Here is a 21,701-nt window from a genome sequence, read left to right as displayed (position 1 = left end):
GCATACAGTATATTATGAAATATTTTAGATGTTAAATATAATAAATACTATATTTTTTATTTAATATATGCTCCAATGCATCAAAATAAATTAATAAAGGGGTTATACTTAAAAAATATTGATAGATTCTATTAATTTAAAAAAAATCATGAATTCGATTGGATAATTTATGGTATTTTAGGATAATTTTATGTATTTAAATTATTTGAGTAAACCTTATAAAAATAAATATAAAGAAAATAATTAATTAAGCAATTATACAATTACTATTTTTTATCTAATATTTATAATAAAATAAAATTTGTTTTTTTACTTAATCTTTAACTTAATTATGATTATGTCTTAATATTATTTTTTTAATATTGCAAAGTGCTATATTTTTATTAAAATTCAATTTATAAATTAAAGTTAACATTCATGTTTTAACCTTTAATTTTTAATTATTATTTGGTGTTTCATTAAGTTTAATGAGTTTTTTTTTATTAGTTTTCGTTAACGAATGATTTATCTCTCTCTAGCTTTTATCAGTTTTCATTCATAAAGGACTTATCTCTACAATTAAATCAATAATTTAAAATCATTTTTAGTAATAAAAATTTAAATAAAAAATAGAATGTTTCCATTTTCAAAGTGTTTGTTTTTTCATTTTTCAGAAAATATTTATTCATAAATTGATGTTTTCTAAAATTTCATGAATTCTCAGCAAACTTATCAATTTTAGTAAGAGTAGATTTTAAATTGCATTTTAGACTATCTTTTTAAAGATAAATATGTAAAATAACGAAACTAAAGTTTAGAAGAAAATTAGGTCAACTCCAAACATAATTAAAAAGGAAGTAATTTTTAAATTTGAGTAACTCTCTGATTGGCCGCTAATAATAGATAATATAGTATAATAATAAAGACCAAGGAGACCTAACATTATGAAAGATGAAATAGCTCGACCTACTTTTCTACAGGAGTATATAAATGATATTATTGCAACACTAACTATTATAATTGAAGAGTTGATAGCAGATATTATTAATATTTGTTCTTCATTATATTGCTAATCGTATATAGTTGAGATGCAAAGCGAATGAATTACTCTTAAGTAGAATATTGTAAACCTTAAAGGTCGGGACTGTTCTTTATCATGTACGTAAAAGATGCTGCTAAATGAGTGAAAAATGAGGATTTTTTTCCATATTGAGGCTTGAAGAAGCTTTTGTGTATTCTTTGATCCCTGAATTATTTAAGAAATGCTATTATTTTCTTCTTTTGTTTATTGACTTTGATTGGTGTTTGATGTATTTATTTACTTGTCTTTATTTTTTTAAAGAATTTCATCAGACTAATCTATTTTCTGAACTTCTTTTTAGTCTTATTAATTAAGATAAATACTTTAGATGCTTTGGTTATCATTCTCTCCTTAAAAGTTCTACTATTTATCATTATTCCTTTCAAAATATATTTCTTAGTTTTACTAAATAATTAGTTTGCTTTCACCTTAAAAATTTTATTCAGGTCTTTTTAAATTTATATTTGATTGTATCCCTCTTTGTGACTGTGATTTTGGTTGAAATTAATCCTGAATTGAATTTGTTTGCTAAAATTATAATGATTGCTATTTTAATTAATTCATTTTTAGTTACTGTTATTCATCAGTAATATTTTGTTCAGTTTTTATTATATTTGCTAAAGAAATTGGGCTTACTGTTGACATAGACCCACTGATTATAGACGAAAATTAATTTTTTTAATCTAATAAATAACCAAATATGCATAATCCAATCTAAATCAACGTTACTGAGCTAAGTACCCAAAATACAGCATATTCATAGAACGTTGTGAAGTTAGAAATATTTTTAATTCCTTAAGAGCCAAAAGCAGTTTGTAAATTCTTATTTATTAAAAGTTCTCTTAAATCCTCTGTTACTGTTGTAGGACGTTGATCTTTACAAATACATGTATATGATCCAATTTCAGTAGAATTTATCAAATAACACTATGATTAAAGCCAACTTTAATCAGATTATTATTACAAGCAAGTTAAATTGTACTTTGATTATTTAATATTAGAAAATTACAGCTCAAGTGAATTGTTTAAATTAGGGCTTGGAGTATTGTCTATACTTTAAACTAGTGGTTTCACAACTGAGTTCAAAGAAATTTGTATGCCAGGAGTTGAATTTTCTATTTGAGCTATATATGATTGAAATCCTGGAGTTTTAATGAAAGGATTTGAAGAATAGTTAGTAATAACAACATTGTAAATACTTGAATCGTTTTTCAAAGGCTTATTTTGCATATAATAGTAATTCTGAAGGTTCTTTGCAGTTATTTGCTCTGTGTTTATTGAAATCAAGTTTCCTTCTAATTATAATGGCCCTTAATTCGGAAGTGTGATGTTATTTAGCAGATTTCCTATTTAATCTGAAATGTTCATTTATTATTGTAAGATATCTTGAGGAAAAGAAGAAGCAAGAGCTCTCAAAGATTCAATTGTATTTTTATATGTGATTTCATCTTACATGCTTAAAAGTCTATTGCCATTGTTATTACTGATTTACTAGAGAGTCTGAGATATAGTTAATGTAGTTGAGTTTAAAATTTTAAAGGAATCAACCAAATTTTAAAGAATTATATCATTGTTATTTTAAAGCTTATTGTTCAAGTTATTTGTTGCAATTAATTGCTTTTGCTTCTGCAAAACTAAATTAACTTGATTTAAAATATTTTAATTTTATTATTAATATTAAGAGCTTAATGACAATTAAAGATTTGCTATAATTTTATTAGAGAAAGTTGATAAAAAGGAAGAGCTAGGCAACAAATTAGTCATCTTGATAATCGCTGATATCAAGAGCAATTTTCTTTAACTAATTGAATCAAGATAATAAAGAGTATTATTTTTAGCTAATTCTTCACCAATAACACATAAATTCTTTATAATTTAACTGGTTTGTAAGTCAGTATTTTATTCAGAAAGAGATTCATCTAATAAATCCAATAAATTTTATTCACTTCCCTAGAAAGGAGAAACACTCACTTATAAAGTAGTGTTGTACACAGCTAAATAAGAGTCCATTGCTTAACCTAAAATGACTATGTTTCCTGATGGAAGATATGTTGTTACTTAATTTATTGTATTTTGATCTTAAAATTGTCTTCTTAAAATATTTTAAGGGATTTATATTTCTTATTTTAAATCGGAATTTTGATTATAGTAAAAGAACTAGTAAGTCAAAGGGTTATTTGGACTTGAGCATCCAGTAAATTAAATAACAAATTTTGTTGTCAATGTGAATCCACTTTAAGGAGAAATAGAAAGTACACAGTTTTATGGCGGTATATTAATGTTGAAGTTTGTCACACTGAGACTTGGCATAATATTAGCAGGATTGTAAACAGTAAATCTTACTTGAACAACAGGATTTGCTATATTTATATTTGAGAAATAATCCCAAATACGGAATTTAACTTTGTAGAAGTCAAACTTAATTACACCAACGACTTAGTTGTTGTAGAGAATAGCACCAGCATATGTTAAAATATCCGATGGTACATTAGAACCATATACAAGAGTTGCAGAAATATCCTCATTAATATTAACTTGATCAATTTACGAGGGATCATCGAATTAAACGAGTAGAGGAGGTAGATTTATTTCAGCTAAGATAATTAAAAGAGTAGCATTGGTAATTCTTTTATCTTTAGAACCAGATAATGTAAATTAGAGAACTTGATAAGGATTAAATGTGCCACTAGATATATTAAAGCTTAAAACATTTTAAGGAACATCATAAACTGATTTCAAATAAGTATAGCATTAATTGTCTCCCATATCTGATCCTATAGAGTAGCAATACCAACTTAAATTTATGCCTTAAGGTGATTTAGGATCTTGAACTTCTAAATCTCTAACACTTCCGCTAATAGTAATATCACTTTTATAATCAGCCAACATTTTTGCTCCATTCAAAATCATTGTCTAAAGGTTAGATATCTTGTAAGGAATAGATAATTGGTATGTGGTGTTAACATTTTTATTGCTATCTAGGTATATAAATAACTAAAAAATCATCTTAAAATTGTTACATTATTTAAGTAATAAATTACCTGAATATCTAGACTTGAGTTGAAAGGAACTGAGTATGGTTAAATTTCAAATTTCAAAACTTGCTAATTGAATTTCATCCAGTTATTATTTAAAGATGGAAGAGATTGGGAAGTAATTTCTATATCATAAATATCTTAACTGAGTTGCAATCCCGTTTGATCGCACTCAAATGAATTAAATTGAAATTGTATTATTAAATCCAAGTATCTTTTTATAAATAAGAAAATATTATTTTAATATAATCCAATTTTATTTTAAAATTTAAAGTAAATTAACTATTAACATACATACATACCCTCATTTATTAAACTTAAATTTTACTTAATTAACAAAGTTTAAAAATAGAATTATGAGGGGAGGGTATTTTAAAAATTAAAATTTGTTTCTAATATATTTTAGGCCATATTAAATCACTTTCAAAAGGATATTTAAAACAAACAAACAAAAAAATAATTAATTTATTATTTTACTTTTGAAATTCATGGCTTAATTTATGCAGATAGAATAAATAAATAAATAAATAATTGAATAATTGAATTAATTTTTTACCTGTAGAGCGGTGGATATTAATTTTAAATGGAATTTACAGCAATTTATTTGCCTTTTTAGTTGAAGGTTGTAAATGACAAAGTATCAGTTGAATATACTTTAAGCATGTAATACAATTAAATTGTGATATTTGTGTTTGCTGGAACAACATATTTAGGTATTACTAGTGTATAATTTTTTTACGCATTAGCATTTTATAGGATGGAATTTAAATTTTATAGAGTTTGTTAATCAAATGATTGTGGCTAAGCTAATTTCCATTCTAAAAATAAAAAACCTCTTCCTGCATCGTTTTACAATTTTTAAATTTAGAAAGTGATATCATTACATGAGTTGATAATTTAGCTATATTTAACATTAACTTAATGAGGAATAGACTCTTAAACAACAGAAATAAGATATATTGTATCTATTGGCAAAGGAGCTTTTTAAAATAAAAGTACTTAAGAACTTGTAGTTAAGCTGATAGTGTCATTAACCATAATTTATGCATCCTAGCCTTTTTTATATTTTCAAGTTATTAAAAATGATATTTTATTAACAAATTACTTAAATAGACAATCACTTAAGATGAGCTAATTGAACATGAACTGGAACCTAAAAGACTAAGCGTTGAAGCTGCAAATATCTAACTACATTTTAAGTCTGCTTAAGAAACTAAATTAATTCCAAATTCTAGAGTTAAAGTTGGAGTAGTGCTTGAAAATGTAGCTTATACTACAGCAATTTTATTAAAACTACAGTAGTAGAAATCCAGATTTCTTGGATCAAGTTTACATTAGCATAATTTAGTAGAAGGGTCCATTTACATCCCATCGTTACAATCTAAGCATTAATTATTCTATAAGGAAGAAAATGAGCAAGATCTGCAAGTATTAGGACAATTAAAACAACTATTGTAAATAATTTAATTGCATAATTAGCATGTATTATTTATTAACTAATAATTATTTGGACATATTTAAAGACATTCGAATTATAGTTGATTCTAAGAATTCATAACTGGGTAATAATTACTGATACAAGATAAGCAACTTGTATTTTATCCATCAGTACAAGTTTAGCAATAATCATAACAAGATAAGCATTAATTATTACTTACATAACCTTAACATAAACAAGTATTTTGCATAGTTTTCATGTAATTTTATTAGCAAACATCGCATGTATTAGCTTATGAGCATTAACTGCAATTTTAAATGCAGTTTTAGCATACTCCATTAGGATCTATATACTAAGCAGGTTATTTGCATGAGGGATAGCACTAATTTTAACCTTTAACGAACGCATAAGTATATCCAGTAGCGCAGCTGCTGCAAGTAATATTATCAGAACAGGAATTACAATTAGCCATACAAGGCAAGCAAGTTTGTTTAGTAGACACTGAGTCATATACCCTATATTAGCTAGGCTAACACTATATGACACACTTATTTCCTACAGGATTGTAACCACTAGAACAAACACTGCACTAACCAGTTGTAGTGCAAGTATTAGCACAGCCAACAGGACACTGTTTTAATATTAAAAATAGATTTTAAAATAAAAAATAAATAAATAATTAATTAATAAAAATGTTTTTGCAATTATTTTTTTTGTTTAAGAAAAATTATTCTTTTATTAAATTAAATAAATAAATTTCATAATTTGATATTAAAGTTAGATACTTACTTTTTATTATAAGTGCTAAGCATAAAATAAAAAATATATTTTTAAATACTTAAAAAATATTTTTAAAAATTAAATAATTTTTAAACTATTAAATATATAAATTTTGGTGCTTAGTGAGTGCATGTAAATGAAATATATTTGATCTACTTGCATGTGGTTTTTTTAAAAATAAATTTGGATGTAAATAAGATAAAATTTTTGTAGTGTCAAATTACAGGTTATCTGTTTTCTTTACACTAAAAATTTAGTAAATCACCTTACTAAAAAATATGTGATGAGTTTATATCAAGTTTTAATGTATTAAAAGTGTTATTATGATTGAAATTTATATTTTGTTAATTATTTATTAATTAATATATTAAGTAGAATTAATTGATTTTCGCAAGTAAGTATTTATTTTCTTATTTAAATTTAAATAATTTACTTGGTAGTAAGCCAGTATTTTTACATTTGATATTGAGTTCATCATGTAGGTATTATAGCTACTGTAGAGTGCAAGCAAAAAGGAAGTTGAAACAGACTTTGGAAATTTAGGAATGTAAGTTATATTTTCAAAGAAGCTTTTGTAATAATAACTTGGAGAGCAACTATCTTATTAAATGTTAGACAATGTAAAATTTGAGCTGGTATAATTTACATTATAGTAGTAACTTCCGAACCAACTTGCCTCAAAATAAAAATATGCTGGAATCTATTGGAAATAAACGTCATAGCTTATATATATTGCAGTCAAATATTATGCTGATACTGTTTTATCAATAGCTATACCAATAGAATTCTTAACTTACTTTGTGGGTTAAATAAGATTAGCGCAAGGTTATCTTACTAATGTCTATGCAGAGCTAATTTGATGATTAATAGTTGCTGATTAAAATCTCCAATTGTTTTATAAATATGTATCATCGAATGTTGTTGATGTGCTGATTAAGCATTCATATCCTAATTTTTTTGTATTTACATTTTGATTGTTTTACTAATTGAGTAGAAAAAATGGTGAAATTTTACCTTAAGTGTTGGCTGGTTTAGGCAAAGAGAGCAGTAATGAGCAATCTTAAGCCAAAGTAACCCATAAAAGAGTGAAAAAATCTATATTTTTATAAAAATAATCATTATAATCAAGTCTAATTTGGGAAATTCTTACAAATTAGCATCATTTTTTGCAAGCTATTTTACAAAATCTTAATTATTGTTTATTAGAAGTGTTTGTTCTAATTAATCTAATCTCCTCTTTAAGATACAACAAAGCAAAGTTTGTCTCTTTTTTTGTTAATCAAATTTCTTGTGTTTGCTTTTAATTGAAACTATCTTCTTTTAATTGATTAGCGATATAATAAATAAAATTATCAAATAATCAATTAGTCAGTCAGATAGATTCATGTGTATTTTACTAAAACTTAGATTTTTGTTTAAAATTTCTTTTGTTTAAAGATTAGATGAAAAAACTTGGTAATTAAATTTGAGGTAAATTAATTAAATCAAAATCAGCCAGTTAGTGAGTGCTATTTTTGCGTTTACACTTTTCATCAATTTTTAAAAACAGGAATGTCAATCAAAGTACCAGTAAATTTATTTATTTATATATTTTGGTATTTATTTATTACCATTTTCTTCTATTTGTTTATCCTTGGTGTAATTAAATCTTAGTAAAGTATTAAAGAAGTTGAATTTTATCAATATTAATTAATCAGTAAATGTCTTCTTTATGTGTTAAACAAAATTTAGTAAGATATTTCAAATTTATTATTTCAAAAATACAATCAGAGAGATGAAAATAAAATATTTATTTTTAGATAGAGAATAATTTCGTTTTAATTTTTTACTTTTTTTTCTTTCACTTTTTAAAAAGGAAAACCAAAAATAGTGAATTTGTTATTATGGAACACACAAAAATAAAATATATGAAAATATTTATTTATTTATCATTAAATAAATTAAAAATATTAACCTAAATTTTTAAAAATATATTCGAAAATATTCTATTTTTGATAGATAATATAAATTGAAAGACTAAATTACTTCGTTTAAATAATTGAAAATAATCAGCTAAAGATTTTCTAATCAGTACTCAAAATTAATTGTTTCGATTAAATATCTAAGTAAGGAAGAAATTTCTTTGAATATAAATATTATGTTTAACGCTTCTAGAGGAATTCCTTTAATTTACTTAATTAATTAACTAAATTTTCCACAAAAAATTAATTTGGTTTTGTAAATAAAATCAAGCTATTTTTCTTCTGCTGAAAGAATCTTTCTGTTTTAATTTGAAGAAGGTTAATAATTAATTAATTACTTCCTTCCTCCCATCCTTTAGAATAGACTCAATTTATTATTGATAAATACAAAATAACGTTTTGTATTGATTTAAATAGCATATTGATCAGTAAAAATATTTAAATAGCATATTGATGAGTAAAAATAGCTTATGTATGATAAGTGTTGAGTTTAAGATTTTGCTATTGTTAAATTAATTGAAAATTCAGACCAATACATTATTTTTAGTTATGTCTGTCAATTTTATTCAGGTTGGTATCTTATTGTTATAAAAGTGTATTTTTTAGATAAAGAGAGTATTTTAATCAATTAAAAATGTAAATTTATCTGTCTATGTTATAAAAGAAGTAAAAAAAACTTAATTACGCAAACAAGAAAATCTGAAAATAATTAACACTGCATTCATACATACTCTAAATATATTTAATATTATCAAATTAATATATTGGTCTTTTTGAAGCAAATTTGAGGAGAAAAGTTAATTAGTTAATTATAATAATTAATTAAATTTGTGGATTTCATTGTCTATAGCCACTAAATAACTAACTATATTTACTTAACACAAATTCTTCTAAATTCCACCTCAAAAATTTGCAACTTTTATCAATAAATTAGGAAGGGTATTTTGCCAGTGTGTCAGACAGACGACAGAAATAAATATTTATTTAATTTGTAACATTTATGTTATATTCAAACATTTTAATTTTAAACAAAAGATTTAAGAAATAATTAAAGATAAAATGAAAAGTACGAATGAATTAATTGAAAAATAATTTTAAAATTTTTTTAAAAAAATTATGACAAATCAATTAAAACAAATATAAATAAATATATAATCACTTTTTAATTTTATCATGAAATCTTCAATTTATTTCTAAATTTTGTCTAAGAAAATCAAATAAAAAAATAATTTATGATTCAATATTCTTTAACAATTATGATTTCTACTAATCTCTTCATTTTTTTAACTTTACCTTTAAGCTTTAATCCGAAAGATTCTTTATACCTTTTAAATTTATAGATATATATATTAGTTTATTATTTTAAAAGTATTCTTAAATAAGTAAGTAAATCACCAAATAAAATTAAAGAAAGAATCAATCACTAGCTAGCAATCATATAAAAGAAAAAAATGAAAAAATAAATTAAAGAATTATTTTCTTTTTGTTAATTTTTATTGTAGAAAAAATAAAAGAAAATGTTTGTTTAATCCAAATAAAATATTTTACAAAACCAGTAATTTCAAAATTGAGAGAAAATCACACTTTACTAAAGCATTACAAAAGTCTAAAACACCATTTTTATCAAGTGAATTGTGTCTACATTTTTATTTTTATGAATATTTATTTTTTAGTAAAAATAATAAGGATGGATAAACAATAAATAATCTGAATTTTCTACAATTTAATTTGAAATTTACAAATAAATAAATAAATTTATTAAAAATTTAAAAATAATAAATAAGTTTGTTTAATTTTGAAAGAAATAAAAATAAAATTTTTCCTATTTTCTTCTTTTTTAGATTATCATTCAAATAACACAATAAAAGTAAATAAATTATTTTTACTATAGATTAACAGTCAAAAATGATAGCCTAGTACACTTTGCTAGCTCTGTACCTAAATATAATACTCCCTTATTACCAATAGAATTTTTTCTATTCAGTTTTTAAAGAAAGTGTTTTTATTATTTATAAATTATGAAAAATTTAATTTAAAATTTAAATATCAAAAATATTTTTTTGTTTTAAATATTATTTTAAATAGGAAAAATTAGAAGTAAATCAATCTATCAATCAATCAAATAAGCTTAAATGGAAAAAATGAGAGAAATCAAATTAAATTTATTGAATTTTTAATTATTATTATAAATTATTTAAATAAATAACATATCATATCAACTAAAAAAAAAAAACTGTTTTTACTTTATATTAAGTGTTAAACTTGAGAGATGCACACACTTTCCTAAATTGACACCTAGATCTGATGCTCCCTAAGTACCAATTAAATTATTACTTTTAAAATTTTAATTAAAATTTGTTAGTTATTTTAAAAAATAAAAATATCTTTTCAATTTAATGATAAAAAATAACTAAATAAATAAAATTTAATTCAACATATTAATATTAAATTACAGACAGAATAAAATTAATTAGTTTATTATTAATATGTGGCTTTTTTCTTATAATATATTTTTCAAAACCTAATTTAAATAATGATTAGTTACTTACTTAAGATGTAGAGTTAATTTTGAGATATTAACACAGTTGGCTATACCAGAAGCCAAGTCTAATACACTCTTGTCATTAATTTTATTTTGACTTTTACATTGTTTGTTAACATAAAAAAATTTGACTTATTTGATTTTAGTAATTTTAAAATCATATTAATTAATTAAATATAAATTATTTATTCCTATTTATTAATTTATTAATAATTTGTAACTATTGAATTTAATTTTATTTATTTAACTCTTTTTATATTTTAGTTTTTAATACTATATGTTATTCTTAATTAAAACCTTATTCAAAAGTTTCAAAATTTTTTTATTTTAACTGTTAATAGTGAATAAATTTTCATATATGTGAGAAAAAAGTGATAAAATAAATAAGTATTTAAGGTAATAATTTTCAGTTTTTTCTAATTAAATTTATTTAATACTAAAATTTTTTTTAATTTATGATTTCTATCTTCAGTTTAGCAAGTTTAACTAAATAACACCAAAAATCAATAAAATAAATAAGATATTTTTACTTGAGGTTTATTATTAAATTTTATAGTTTAACATGGTTTGTTAAAGAAGCGCCTAAATTTGAAGCACCGATTTCTCCAATTTAATTTCTTTTTTTTAAAGTAATAATTTTTATTTTTTTAGAAAAAAGCTAATAAATGAAATATAAATTTTAAGTTAAATTTTGTTAATTTAAAATAAAAAATGTAATTTATGAATTATCAAGTATCAAATAATTCTTAATTAGAATATTATTTTTACCCAAAATCTAATATCAAAATCGAGAGATTAGAACATTTGCTCAGTCCAAAGAATAAAGCTGATGCACCCAATGAACTAATTTTATTATCACTTGATATTTTAAAAAAAAATTAGATTCTTTATTTGTTAGAAACCAAAAATAAAATGAAAATTTAGTAATGAATAAAATTTAAAAATAAATAAATCATTCTAAAATAAATTAATTATTAAAAAAAAAAAAAATTAAGATGAAAAATAAGAAATCTAATTAAAATAAATATTTATGTTTTTTTTTTATTTATTGTGTAATAAAACAAATTAAATATTTATTTATTTATTTTTACCAAATGTAAAAATTTAAAGTTGAGAGATTAGTTAACTTTTCGAAAGCAGAACCTAAATTTGACATACCTTTATCACCAATTAAATTTTACCTAATAATTTATGAAATAAAAAAATTAATAATTTTTCTTTTAAATAAATAATATTAAATAAATTACTCTAGGAATAAAGTCAAAATTTAGAGTTTAGCACATTTTGTTAAAGAAAAACCTAACTCAGATACACCCTTATCACTAATTGAATTCTCGCTTTGTATATTTTTTAGAAATATATTTTTATTTTAAAAGGAAGAAATTTAATATTAAAAAAAGCTTTTTCAAATATGAGGATAAATAAATAAATAAATAAAGAGAGAAGTATACTTAAAAGTTAAAATTAAGTAAATATTAAACTTATTTTTACTTTTTATGAAAATAAAAACTGTTTCTAAAAATATAAAGGCAAAATAAATAAATTAATGTTTTTTTTTTACTTAAGGTTAAGAGTCAAATTTGAGAGATTATTAAATTTTGCTAATTAGGAACAAAAAGCTTAAGTACCCTAAGAACCAATCGAGTTGCAACTTTATAAAAATTTTAAATAATATAATAATTTTTAATGAAAAAATTAGGAAAAATATCTTTATTTGAAATTTAATATATAAATTTAAGTTGAAAAAATAATTTAATAAAAAATTTTAAATGAAAAAATATTAAAAAATAAGATTTATTTGTCTATTTACTTACTTAAATTTGAGTGTTAAATTTGACAGATTAAGACACTTTGCTAAAGCAGAGCCTAAGTCTGATGCACCAAATCCACCTATTATATTTTAACTTTATAAATTAAATTTATAAATCTCTTTAAATTATTTATTTATTATTGTTACCTTAGATCAACAGTGAAAGTTTACAGATTAGCGCATTTCGCTAAACCAAAACTTAAGTTGGATAGACCTTATGAATCCATTTTTTAATGTCTTTATGTGTTTTTAGCAATATTTTATTTAAAGAAAAAATTGTAGAAAAAAAATTAAGTTATAAATTAATCCACTTAAAGGTTAAATAAAATAAATAAATAACCTAAAAAGTAAGTACGTTTTTAATTAAATAACAATCAAATTAACTTTAATATGCAAATTTAGCTTGTATTCTTATTTATTTTGTCGAAATAAATAAATAAATTACTTAGGTTGTGAATAAAATTTTAAGAATATTTTTACCTTAGATCCAATTTGAAAGTTGAAAGATGAACACATTTCTATAAAGCAAATCCTAAGTCTGATAATCCTTAGTTATCAATTTAAATTTCCCTTTTTATATTTTTAACATTTTTTAATATTTAAATTAAAATTATTAAAAATAAATGTATGAAGATACTTAAATAATCATTTAAAAAAAATAACTTATTTTAAATCAAGATTTTATTTATATTTGTTGATTGTAAAAAGAAATTTTGTTATTTTTACCTTAAGTCAATTTGAAGGTCTTTGTGGTGAGATAGCTTAGAGTTTAAAAACTTTTGATATGTTAAAATTAAATAAATAAACAAACAATTTGAAAATATGGAATTACAATTTTTAAATTATTAAAACTTGTTGATTTTTGACTTTTCATTTTTTTGTTTGGATAAATAAGGTCTTTATGATTTGTTAATTATCTTAAAAGTTAATTTCAAATAAAATTATTGAGAAGTTAAATTAGTCTTTAATTTAAAGATAAGTTCAAAATGAGCATTAATTAGGTTGGTTTCTTCACAAAATAATAGCATTTCCATGAATTAAATTAATTCTTATGAACGTTCAGTTGCATGGATTTAATTCATAAATAAGCTATAAATTAGATTAATAGAAAGAACTCATTCTATATTGGTCACTCATTGAAAATTTAATTATTTAGATAAATAATTTTAATTTTCAAAATTTTCAAAAATTTAATTCAAAATTCAACTCTTTTTGGAAATAAAGAGCTTAGTAAGAAATTTATGTATTCATTTATTATTAATTAAGTAAAAAAGCAATTAGTCATCACTATTTAAATAGTTATATTCGATAATTTTTTATTATATAAAATCATCAATCAATCTATTAAAAAAAATAGAATCTAAAAAATTGATAGCTGTAAATAAATGAAATAGTTAGAATTTGCTTTGATATGACATAAACTTAATAACGAAAAAGAAGTATATGAAAATAAAAAGAAATAAAGTGATAAAAATTAAAATTTACTATACTTACTTCCTTATTAACATATAATAATTATCAAATAAAAAAAGTAAAAAAATCTAGAATAATTTCTTTTTAATTTATATTTTTCTAAGTTATCCAATAAGATCAAGTTTTTTTAGAGCTTTGAATCAGAACCTTTTAAGGCAAAAAAATTATCATTTTATTTTTCAGTTTTTGAGAGAAGCTAAAATTCTTTCATCTAATTCGTTAAAATTGCTTTTATTCTTACATTTGTCTAAAAATCTCTTCATGTAATGTTGTTATAATTTCTCTGATTACGAAACGGCGAATTGTTTTTCATAGAAATTCAGTTTAATGTCATTTTCTTAATAATTAATTTATAAATGTATTATTAATAAAAAATAAATGTATCAAAATTTTTATGTTTTTACCAAATTAATTAGGATCTGATTCTAAATCATCCAATTACTAATCTAAAAAATGCTGAGAACAGCCTATAAGTTACAGCGCTGCTAGTTGGTCAGGATCAAAGACAAGCATAATTGCTTTTTTCAAAAACAAGACTTCTTTGACGAAGTTCAATATATCCAATTACTTATTTATTTAAGACTCGATTTGTTTGAGCTAACTTTTTTTTAATCCTCCAACTAGCTCTTTTTTCTTTTTGAAAACTCTTTAATTTAGAAAAAAAATTTAAATATATAAAAAATAAATTAATTGAAGTCAAATTAATGAATAAAGTAAGTAAGTAAGTACCTACCTCATTTTAAAAATAAACTCGTTTAGTTTATCAGAAAACTTTTTATTTTGGATGTTTTCCATATTTTTCATCTTTTCCTCAATATTTTTCACTATTTAGGTGTTTAGACTAACACTTTTTTTTATTTGTTGTTATAGTTTTGATTAATAATTTGAGGGGCTGACTAAGGTACTCTATTTTTTAAACTAGGATTACAATAAGCTCGATTTATAAGGATAACACTGATAGTTTTCTTCTGTAAATTAACTGTTTAGCAATTCTCCATGGCCTTGCTAATATTACTAAATTACTGAGTCTTAGGCTTAATAGAATTTACTAATCTATGTATTTAGTTGTTATGTAACATTATTTAAACCATATTTATCATTCTAATTTTCATGATTTGAACAATCATGCTGCATTTTATTTGATAATTCATCTGATTATACTACTGCAACTCCAAAACCTTTGGGTTATTGGTTATCTTTGTCAATAATATTACTATTGAATTAGGATGCTGTCTCTGAATCCAAACAGTGCTTGTATTTACTTCTAAAATTAGGTACATAAATTTTTCTGTCTGATTCTTTCTCTTCAAATCTCTTTATTTCTTCTCCTCCTCCTTCTTCAACTCCTTATATTCCTAATATTTAGTTTTACTTTTGCTATTATGCATAACAATTTTAAGCAAATGTCTACTAATTCTTTTCTACATATTTTTCCTTACCTTTCTCTTTTTCTGCATTTTAAATTTATTTTTCCTTCATAAATTGCAAATAAGTGTCTTGGTATTAGTTTTTTAAGAAAAGTATAAAAAAATCCTTCTTGATTGAAAACTGAGACACAGCTCTTCCTAAAATACCCAAAAGCATCAAAAAAGTAAATATACTATTAATGAATGCGAATACTTAGGGTAGAGATGGATATTAAATTTAAATTTGTTGGACAATTTCATCCATGTACATGACTAGACAGTTATAACTAGCGATTCCAATATAGTTTGCAGCATAGGTTCTATCAATAGGTTAATCCGATTGAGTGTAAGAAATAGGAGAAGAGTATTGAGTTTAAGTCTAGACAATTAACCCTTATTTCACAGAGGTAATTTATTTTTGAGCTTTAATTTAGGTAACTATTTACTAGTTAGCAACTGTATATATCAAAACGTTCCTATAATTGTGCTCATTTTCTTATGTTTAGGTGTTATACTAAGATGTTAATAGTTTAAGTTTGAAAGCAGCATTAATACCATTGACCATATGGTCTATCTCTTTTTAGGTTGCACAATTATCAGGAACCGTCTTTTTTAAATTATCAACATCTAAACATCCATAGGTATACAGCTAGATCTATGATAGAATATTTTCTTAGGTATTCAGAATAAGTGTTGTATTAGTAATCACAGATAGGTCTAGGCAGTAAAATCCTAAAAGTTTAGAATTGGTACATTCAAAAACAGGTAGCATGATATTGTCATATTTGTTTAATTTTTAGTAGTAAAAGAAAGCATAATAAACCAAGTATGTTTTGTTTTTTGAATTAGCCTTGTAAAGGTCAGTGTTGTCGCCGTAATCGAACTTGAAAGCAACTAAATCACTATTCAAAGGTATGTCGATTTCGCCATCATTGATGAAACTTTATGACCTAAAATTAGGTTCTATTTAGTTTGTAGCATATTGCTGTATGATGTAAATAAAATAGCAGAGTGTTGTTAAAATAACAAAAATGGAAAGAACGAAACCGAAAAGGGTACCCTTCTTCATTTGCTGGTTGTTTATGTTAAACTAAAATTAAGATGAAAATAAATCAAATTTTGAGTAAATCATCTTTGGTTGGGATTATTTCAATAATGTTTGTTATTATTTGAGGAATACTTCTACTTATCTATTGACTATTGATTATTTAATCTTAATAATTTGCTTCTTTATTATTTTTTTAATTATTTAACATGCTTCCTTTCTTTTTTTTAATTTCAATATTTGTTAATTACTCTATCTATCAAATGAATTGGATGAATCTGTTTACATGCTATTTTAATATTTTGGTTTTCTATTTATTTGTTGTTATCTAATATATTTTTAAAATAGCTAATATTCTTTCTTGTTAAAAAAATATTTTTTTTTAGTTCATCAAAAAATTTAATTCAATACATTCATCCATCAATTGATAAACCACTTAATTTTTCTCATTCACCCTTTCACCTAATAACATAATCTGTATAATTTTATTTTTTCTTAATGAATAAGTATTCTTAGTTCCGCTTTCTTCTCTATGATAATTTGAATCAAATTAAGAGGAAGACACTAATAAAAATAAAAAACATTACTCTATTAATTTTAGGAAAATCCTCACTAGCATTGTGCTCACTTTACTATCTTATTTCAATATGTTAATAAAAAATAAATGAATGACTTAATTATTACTTTAAATTTAAAAATAATAGTTAACAAAATTAACACACTTTTTTTGAAAAATGATGTATAAGTAATTTATTTATTCATTTATTATTAATTAAGTACAAAATCACTACGTCATCAATATTTAAAAAGTTATCGAATATAACTTTTTAAAATATCAAATTATCAATCTATCAAACAAACAAACAAAAAAATAGAATCAAAAAAGTTTATAATTGTAAATAAATTTAAATGAAAAAGTTAGAATTTGCTTTCATATGACATAAAATTAAATAATAAAAAAGAAGTTTATATTTATTGAAACAAAAATAAATAAAGTGATAATAATTCAAATTTACTAAAAATATATAATAATTGCAAACACTTAATAATTCAAATAAAAAAACTAAAAAAATCTAGAATAATTTCTTTTAATTTTTGTTTTTTAAGTTATCTTATCCAATAAGATCAAGTTTTTTTAGAGCCTTGAATCAGAACCTTTTGAGGCAAAAGAATGATCTTTTGGTTTTTCAGTTTTTAAGTGAAGCTAAAATTCTTTCATCCAATTCGTTAAAATTACTTTTATTCGTACATTTATCTAAGAATCTCTTCATGTAATGTTGTTATAACTTCTCTGATTGCGAAACTACGAATTGCTTTTCATAGAAACTCAGTGTAATGTCATTTTCTAAATAATTAAAGAATTAATTTATTATAAATTTATCAAAATATGCATTTATGATTTTACCAAACTAGTTAGGATCTGATTCGAAATCAACCAATTACTAGTCTAAAAAATGCTGCGAACAGCCTATAAGTTATAGCGCTGCTAGCTGATCAGGGTCAAAGACTAGCATGATTGCTTTTTTCAAAAACATAATATCTTTGACGAAGTTCAAGATATCCAATTCTTTATTTATTTAAGACTCGATTTGTTGGAGCTAGCTTTATTTGAGTCCTCCAACCAGCTCTTTCTTCTTTTTGAAAACTCTTTAATTTAGATATAATTTTTTAATTAATAAAAATGAATTAATTGAAGTGAAGTGAATTGAATTGAATGAATGAATTAAGTAAGTACCTCATTTTAAAAATAAAATCAACTAGTTTATCAGATAAATTTTTATTTTGGATGTTTTTCATATTTTTCATCTTTTCCTCAATACTTTTGACTATTTATGTGTTTACGCTGACACTTTTTTTGATTTGTTCTTATAGTTTTGATTGATAATTTGAGGGGCTGACTAAGGAACTCTATTTTTTAAATTGGGATTACAATAAGCTCGATTTGTATGGAGAAAACTGATAGTTTTCTTCTGTAAATTAACTGTTTAGCAATTCTCCCTGACCTTGCTGGCATTCCTAAATCACTGAGTCTTAGACTTAATAAAACTTACTAATCTACGAATTTTGTTTACATAAAACATTACTAAAATTATTTTTGTCATTTTAATTTTCATTATTTGAGCAATCATGCTGTATTTTATTTGATAATTCGTTTAATTATGCTGCAATAGCTTCCAAGCCTTCGGGTTATTCGTTATTTTTGTCAATTTTATTACTATTGAATGGGGAAACAGCCTCTAAATCTAAAGATTACTTTTGTTTACTACTAAAAGCAGGTACAGTAATTTTTCTTGCTGGTTTATTATTATCTAATCTCTTAGCTTCTTCATCTTCTTCTCCTTTTCCATCCATTGCTTATGTTCCTAATGTTTAGGTTTACTTTTGCTATTATAGATAATAAGTATTTATCTACTCATTCTTCTCTGCATATTTATCCTCACCTTTCTATTTTTCTGTATTTTAAAGTTAATTTTCCTTCATAATCTGCAAATAAGTGTCTTGGTATTGATTTTTTAAGAATAGCATAAAAAAATCCTTCTTAATTGAAAATTGAGACACAGCTCTTCCTAAAATACCTAAAAGCATCAAAAAAGTAAATATACTATTAATGAATGAGAATACTTAAGGTAGAGATGGATATTAAATTTAAATTTGTTGGACAATTTCATCCATATACATGACTAGACAGTTGTAACTAGCGATTCCAATATAGTTCGCAGCATATGTTCTATCAATAGGTTAATCTGATTGAGTGTAAGAGATAGGAGAAGAGTATTAAGATTGAGTCTAGACAATTAACCCTTATTTCACAGAGGTAACTTACTTTTGAGCTTTAATTTATGTAACTATTTACTAGTTAGCAACTGTATAGATCAAAACGTTCCTGTAATTGTTTTCGTTTTATTATGTTTATGTGTTATACTAAGATGTTAGCAGCTTAAGCTTGAAAGCAGCATTAATACCATTGACCATATGGTCTATCTCTTATTAGGTTGCACAATTATTAGGAACCGTCTTTTTTAAATCATCAACATCTAAACATCCATAGGTATAGAGCTATATTTAGGAAAGAATGTTTTCTTAGGTATTCAGAACAAGCGTTGTGTTAGTAATTACAGATAGATCTAGGCAGTAAAACCCTAAGAGTTTAGGGTTGGTGCATTCAAAAACAGGTAGTCTTATATTGTCATACTTGTCTAATTTTTAGTAGTAAAAGAAAGCATAATAAACCAAGTATGTTTTGTTTTTTGAATTAGCCTTGTAAAGGTCAGTGTTGTCACCATAATCGAACTTAAAAGCAACTAGGTCACTATTCAAAGGTATGTCGATTTCACCATCATTGATGAAACTTTAAGATCTAAAGTTAGGTTCTATTTAGTTTGTTGCATATTGCTGTATGATGTAGATAAAATAGCAGAGCGTTGTTAAAATAACAAAAATGGAAAGAATGAAACCAAAAAGGGTACCCTTCTTCATTTACTGGTTATTGATATTAAATTAAAATTAAGATGAAAATAAATCAAGTTTTGAGTAAATCATCTTTGATTGGGGCTATTTCAATAATGTTTGTTATTGTTTGAGGGAGGACTTGAGTACTTCTACTTATTTATTGATAATTTGATCTTTTAATAATTTGTTTGTTTCTTATTATTATTATTTATTGTTTTAACTATTAGTCTTGTTTGCTTTCTTTTTAAACATCAAAATTAACTTGAAATTTGACGTAATTTCAATTAATTACTCTATCTATCAAATGAATTGAATTGAAATGTTTGCGTTATTTTTTATTTTTTGTTTGCTTCTATTTATTATTATTTTTGTTATACAAGTGAATACCCATCGGCAAATCAATTGTTTATTTATTTATCCAATTATTTATTTATTCTTTTGAAAATAAAATATGAAATAAAATATACATTCCCTAGTTTAAATTTTATTGCTAACTTTAATTAACAATTATATTTTTCTTTTTTGATGAATAAACAGGTTTTCTGATAGATTAAATTTTCTTCATCAAAAAACTTTACTTCAATAACTGGGTATTACCAACAAACAATATAATCAAAAAAAATATTTATTTCCCAAACTGATTTCTCTCTAAAAAACACAGCCAAAAATTATTACATTTAGAAGATGAAATCACTATTTTATTTAAGTTAATTAATAAATTTTAAATATTTTTATTTATTTATTTTTTGCTATCAAATATATTTTTAGAATAGCTAATATTCTTTATAGTTTTTTATTTATTTATATAATCTATTTCAATTCGTTCATTAAATTTGAGCATATTTTTTTTTTTTTAGTGATAGGAGAAATGAATAACATTAAATTTCAAATTATTATTTTCTTAAGTTTTGAGATAAAATTTTCTTTATCAAAAAAGATTACATTAATAACTATATATTACTTAAAATACAATAAAAAATATATTTACTTCCCAAAGTGATTTCTCTAAAAAACACAGCCAAAAATTACTATTTAACAGGAATAAATCACATTTTTGTTTCAGTTAATGAATAAATTTTAAGTGTTTTTATTTATTTTTTGCTATCAAATATATTTTTAAAATAGCTAATATCCTTTATAGTTTTTTATTTACATAATTAATTTCAATTTTTTCGTTAAATTTAAGCATATTTAATTTAAATTTTGTAGGGAAAGAAGAAATGAATAGGATTAAATTTCAAATTATTCATTTCATATTGACTCTCTAAGTATAAATCAGAATTTATAAAATTTTTATAAATACCAAAAACTCATCAATTATTAAAAACTAAAACAATTTTTATTTTGCTTAAAGTTTTTTTTTTAAACATTTTCAAAAATATAAAAAATATTTTTTTGGACTTCATTCATTAAATTAACAAAAATTAAATTTTTTTTATTTTGGATATTAAAAATTTTATCTTCTTAAGACTTAGTTTGATTTTACATATCATAATCCTAGAATTATTGCTTTTACATTATCATAAATTAAAAATCATCATATTCATTTTACTCTTTTTTTAGGTTAAAATTCTAACTTTAAATATTTTCTTTTTAAATTGATTCGATAGAAAATTAATATTTTGGAAAATCATAAAATCCTAGATAATTTTTAAAAACCAAGATAACTCGAAATCACTTGCCTAATATGCATTTTGGAAA

At 22.6% G+C, this 21,701-nt stretch overlaps 5 protein-coding genes across 5 annotated transcripts; all 5 read right to left on the bottom strand. All coding sequences in view use genetic code 6, as the record gives it.

The window, feature by feature from the left end:
• Positions 1–1,133: 1,133 nt before the first annotated feature.
• Positions 1,134–7,476, bottom strand: TTHERM_00860500 (REJ domain protein; the record flags this gene model as incomplete). The annotated part of the gene is made up of 8 exons (XM_001017017.2): positions 1,134–1,225; positions 1,273–4,054; positions 4,102–4,309; positions 4,652–5,150; positions 5,201–6,164; positions 6,771–7,261; positions 7,328–7,408; positions 7,464–7,476. The coding sequence occupies 8 exons, from the start codon at positions 7,474–7,476 to the stop codon at positions 1,134–1,136; spliced, it is 5,130 nt and encodes a 1,709-aa protein (XP_001017017.2).
• A 2,035-nt stretch (positions 7,477–9,511) lies between these two features.
• On the bottom strand, positions 9,512–12,853 carry TTHERM_00860490 (hypothetical protein; the record flags this gene model as incomplete). The annotated part of the gene is made up of 11 exons (XM_001017016.2): positions 9,512–9,599; positions 10,161–10,250; positions 10,518–10,607; positions 10,824–10,913; positions 11,347–11,433; positions 11,585–11,674; positions 11,908–11,997; positions 12,064–12,153; positions 12,378–12,467; positions 12,631–12,720; positions 12,774–12,853. 11 exons carry the CDS (start codon positions 12,851–12,853, stop codon positions 9,512–9,514), a joined length of 975 nt encoding a protein of 324 aa, XP_001017016.2.
• A 1,366-nt stretch (positions 12,854–14,219) lies between these two features.
• TTHERM_00860480 (transmembrane protein, putative) lies at positions 14,220–16,574 on the bottom strand (the record flags this gene model as incomplete). The annotated part of the gene is made up of 3 exons (XM_001017015.2): positions 14,220–14,436; positions 14,504–14,745; positions 14,829–16,574. 2 exons carry the CDS (start codon positions 16,572–16,574, stop codon positions 14,599–14,601), a joined length of 1,893 nt encoding a protein of 630 aa, XP_001017015.2. The 3' UTR covers positions 14,220–14,436; positions 14,504–14,598.
• Positions 16,575–16,809: 235 nt separating this feature from the next.
• Positions 16,810–17,169, bottom strand: TTHERM_000860479 (hypothetical protein; the record flags this gene model as incomplete). The annotated part of the gene is made up of 2 exons (XM_012797871.1): positions 16,810–17,080; positions 17,138–17,169. The coding sequence occupies 2 exons, from the start codon at positions 17,167–17,169 to the stop codon at positions 16,810–16,812; spliced, it is 303 nt and encodes a 100-aa protein (XP_012653325.1).
• A 568-nt stretch (positions 17,170–17,737) lies between these two features.
• TTHERM_00860470 (AMP-binding enzyme family protein) lies at positions 17,738–20,027 on the bottom strand (the record flags this gene model as incomplete). Its single annotated transcript, XM_001017014.2, has 3 exons — positions 17,738–17,895; positions 17,956–18,197; positions 18,286–20,027. 3 exons carry the CDS (start codon positions 20,025–20,027, stop codon positions 17,738–17,740), a joined length of 2,142 nt encoding a protein of 713 aa, XP_001017014.2.
• Between the last annotated feature and the right edge of the window lie 1,674 nt (positions 20,028–21,701).

This window comes from Tetrahymena thermophila (genome assembly GCF_000189635.1).
Source record: "Tetrahymena thermophila SB210 genomic scaffold scf_8254627, whole genome shotgun sequence".
In the NCBI taxonomy this organism is placed as follows: domain Eukaryota; phylum Ciliophora; class Oligohymenophorea; order Hymenostomatida; family Tetrahymenidae; genus Tetrahymena; species Tetrahymena thermophila.
Note: the sequence above shows the minus strand (reverse complement) of the source record. Positions and strands in the feature narration are given on the sequence as shown.